This window comes from Benincasa hispida, unplaced genomic scaffold, assembly GCF_009727055.1.
Source record: "Benincasa hispida cultivar B227 unplaced genomic scaffold, ASM972705v1 Contig50_2, whole genome shotgun sequence".
Taxonomy (NCBI): Eukaryota; Viridiplantae; Streptophyta; class Magnoliopsida; order Cucurbitales; family Cucurbitaceae; genus Benincasa; species Benincasa hispida.
The window spans coordinates 271,170-275,034 of NW_024064891.1; the positions used below are offsets into that span (position 1 = coordinate 271,170).

The 3,865-nt window shown below is 43.4% G+C and overlaps 1 protein-coding gene across 1 annotated transcript in view; it reads left to right on the forward strand.

Moving 5' to 3' along the window:
- Positions 1 to 230, forward strand: part of LOC120069589 — a 1,788-nt gene extending 1,558 nt beyond the window's left edge. Inside the window, exon 3 of the mRNA XM_039021378.1 lies at positions 111 to 230. Within this exon, the coding sequence (XP_038877306.1) occupies positions 111 to 230 (120 nt within the window). The remainder of the gene's footprint in view (positions 1 to 110) is intronic.
- Positions 231 to 3,865: the final 3,635 nt, after the last annotated feature.

Here is a 3,865-nt window from a genome sequence, read left to right on the forward strand (position 1 = left end):
GGGGCCCGGAAGCAAAGGTTTCACTGTGAGAGGTTGTGGTAGACAGACTTACGAAGTTAGCACATTTCATACCTGGAAAGTCCACCTTTTCAATGAATAAGTGGGCACAGATATACATGAAGAAAGGTGGTGAGATTGCATGGAGTGCCGTGTCCATCGTGTCGGATAGAGACCCTCGTTTCACGTCTAACTTCTGGAAAAGTCTCCAGGCAGCTTTGGGACCCGGTTAGACTTTAGTTTAGCTTTCCACCCTCAGACTGATGGGCAGACAGAGAGATTGAATCAGATATTGGAAGACATGTTGCGTGCCTGTACCATAGAGTTTTCAGGAAGCTGGGATGCTCACTTGCACTTAATGGAGTTGCTTATAATAACAACTACCAGTCCACTATTGGGATGTCACCCTTTGAGGCCCTATATGGGAAGAGTTGCAGATCCCCTGTGTGTTGGGATGAGGTAGGAGACAGGAAATGTTAGGACCTGAATTGGTGCAGACCACGAATGAGGCAATACAGAAGACAGGGCTCGTATGCAAACAGCTCAGAGCAGACAGAAGAGCTATGCCGATGTAAGACGTAAGGACCTGGAATTTGAGACTGGTGTGAAAGTGTTCTTAAAAGTGGCACCCATGAAAGTATTCTGAGTTTGGCAAGAAGGGGAAGTTAAGTTCGAGATTCATTGGATCTTTCGAGGTTCTGGAACGAGTTGGCCCCGTAGCTTACCGTTTGGCATTGCCTCCAGCACTGTCTTTAGTTCATAATGTCTTTCATGTTTCGATGCTAAGGAAGTATGTTGTATAGACCATCCCATGTAGTTGACTACGAGCCCTTACAGTTGAATGACAACTTGAGCTACGAGGAGAAGCCTATAGAGATCCTCGCCAGAAAGGTAAAAACATTGTGCCACCGAGAAATTGCTTTTATGAAAGTCCTGTGGCAGAATCACCAGTTCAAGGAGGCTACCTGGGAGCGAGAGGATGAAATGAAGGCCCAGTACCGGAAGCATTTTCAAGAATGAACTTTCGAGGACGAAAGTTCTTTGAGGAGGGAAGAATGTAACACCCCCGGAGTTTTTTTTTCAAGAATGAACTTTCGAGGACAAAAGTTCTTGGGGAGGGAAGAATGTAACACCCACACATTTTTTTTTAATAATATGTAATTTCAATAACTTTATTATTTGGAATTTCAGTAATTGTTATTAGTTAGAGGGAATTTTTGGAATTTTGGACTTTAAATGTAAGTGCGGGAATTTAATTGTTGGCGTGAAATTATTCAAATTGGAAATTAATTGTAGGAATTAATTTTCTTTTGAAATGAAAAGGAATTTAATAGTATAAAACGGAAACGAATTAAATGTAATATATTTATTTCCTTTTTTGTTTATTATTATTATTATTGTTTTCTTTTTTATAAAAAGTAAAACCCCACCCCCCTTTTCTTTCTCACGTTCGTGCGCAACACCCCCCTCAATTTCTTCTTTCTCTAGCGAGACCTTAGCCGCTGCCTAGATCGGACGCTGAACATCCACCGCCAGCCACGAATTCCAGCCGCTCGCCGATCACCTCCACCGCTTACATCTCTCCCACTCTCTCGACAACCCTCACCTAACGGTGCTGTCCGCGAGCATCGGCGACCCAAACCGTGCGATCTTCCCTTCTCAGTCCTGTCGTCCGGCGCCGCTTCTTTATCTGACGTCGCTTCTTCATCCAGCGTCGCCCGAACCCATTTGAAGGAGACTACGAGACTGCCACCAGCAACACAATCGATAAAGAAGAGATGGTTGAGCAGCTGGGAGTGACCACCACATGTAAATAACGTATGGGAAATTAAAACTTTTGTTGCAATGACGCAAATAGGCCCATACGACTCATCGTCTGTCATCACCAAATCTATGATGCTTCCAGATCATGAGCTCTTGCCCTCGACAGAAGTTAGTTTCCGAGATGATTCCAGCACTTAGGTCGATATTCGGAGAAGGCGTGGCGGGAATCCGCACGCCCACTCGGAGTTTGATTAATTATGCTATACTTTGTTTCCCCAACTCTTCTGTTGAATAAGTTTCGTGGTCAACCATAAACATCTCTATTTCCTTCTCTTTGTGTGATCAGGCTAGAATGGGCTTCATTTCACTCGAACCAAGAGAATACTGGTTGTAGAAGCAGAGTAGTGCGTGTGTAGAGATTTCTATTTGTAAAAAGTGATTGTTTTTCTACCTCTGAGCACAAGAAACGGGATAGACGTATAAAGAAGTATTACTAATTGTTTGAACAAGAATGAATCGAACGCTCAGCTGTTTGGGGCGAAGGGTAAAGTGTCTAGGATTGTCCGCATTAATGAGCTACAGTCTGCCCTCCAAAAAGGTGATAGTTACTACAGTGTGTGGTATACTATAATTTTGTTAAAATCCGTGTGCATCCTGTTCTCGGACATACCCGCTTCCAAGTACAGAGCGAGATTCAGAGATTGTCATTACAGCGTGGTGTCTGCGGTGACAAAAGCATAGAGGAGACAAAGAGGAACTGCTGGTATGTGCATCTTCCAGAACTGAACATAGAGGGAGGATGACCAAGATTGAGACTTCAAGATTTTCAACACAGAATTACGGTTGCATTTGGTGTGATCTACCAATTCAACGTCAATCACATAGAAGTGAGATTAAGGAGAAATGGCGCTGATTCAGACGTTTTTTCGTCAGGAAGTGTAATTTGGAGTGAGTAGCCTCTCCGCTGTCTTCTACTACCTTGCAAAGTTTGAGTTAAGTGGCAAATTAACGCAATAAGTCAAAACACCGCAGTGTGCGACTTGCGGTTGATTGGGCATGCGATGGAAGTTTGCCAGCATCCACAGTCTGTATTTTAAGATTATCCTTTTTCATGATGAACTCCGAGGACAAGCAGCAGAATTAGGATTTATTCCTAATTGCTTCTAATTAAAAGAAAATTATGCAATGCAATTGAAGGAAAGAAGCGAACAGTAATTAACTTACCCGTTGAAGCTCCGAAAACCGCTTTCAACCCCACGATGAAGTCCATAGACACATGCTCCCACTTCCATTCTGGTACACTTAATGGCTGTAATAAGCCTGCTGGTTTCTACCTCGGGGCTTTTACCTGCTGGCACACCATGCACTTACTAACGAACTCTGCGACCTCTCTTTTCATATCATTCCACCAGTAGTAACGTTTCAGGTCCCGATACATCTTGGTGCTGCCAGGGTGAATAAAAAATAAGGAACTATGAGCCTCTAACAACAACTCATCTTTAATATCACTAACTGCTGGCACGCACAAATGCCCTTGATAAAGGAGGCCACTTTCCACTGAAACTGAGAATTCGCCATCCTAGCCTGACTCCACCTTACAAACTCTCTCTTCCAGATAAGGGTCGTCTCGCTGCGCATCAATAATCTTCTGCCTTAGACTCGATCATACTGACAACTATGCTAACTATGTCGTGACCTTTCCCACAGCCACTGCAATCTCTGCCCTCTCTAGTTCCCTGCATAAGTGAGTCTGTATGGTAATGAGGGCTGCTGAATGGGCCACCTTTCTTCTTAAAGCATCTACCACTACATTTGCTTTTCCTGGGTGGTACAAAATTTCACAGTTATAATACTTCACCAGCTCTAACCACCTTCTTTGCCTCATGTTTAACTCTTTCTGAGTGAAAAAGTACTTCAAACTCTTGTGGTCGGTGAAGATCTATATCTTCTCTCCATATAAGTAATGTCTTCAGATCTTGAGAGCAAAAACCACTCTGCTAACTCTAAGTCATGCATGGGATAATTCTGTTCCTGCTTCTTTAGCTGACATGAAGCGTAAGCAACTACTCTGCCCTGCTGCATCAATAGGCCTAACCCCTTCTTA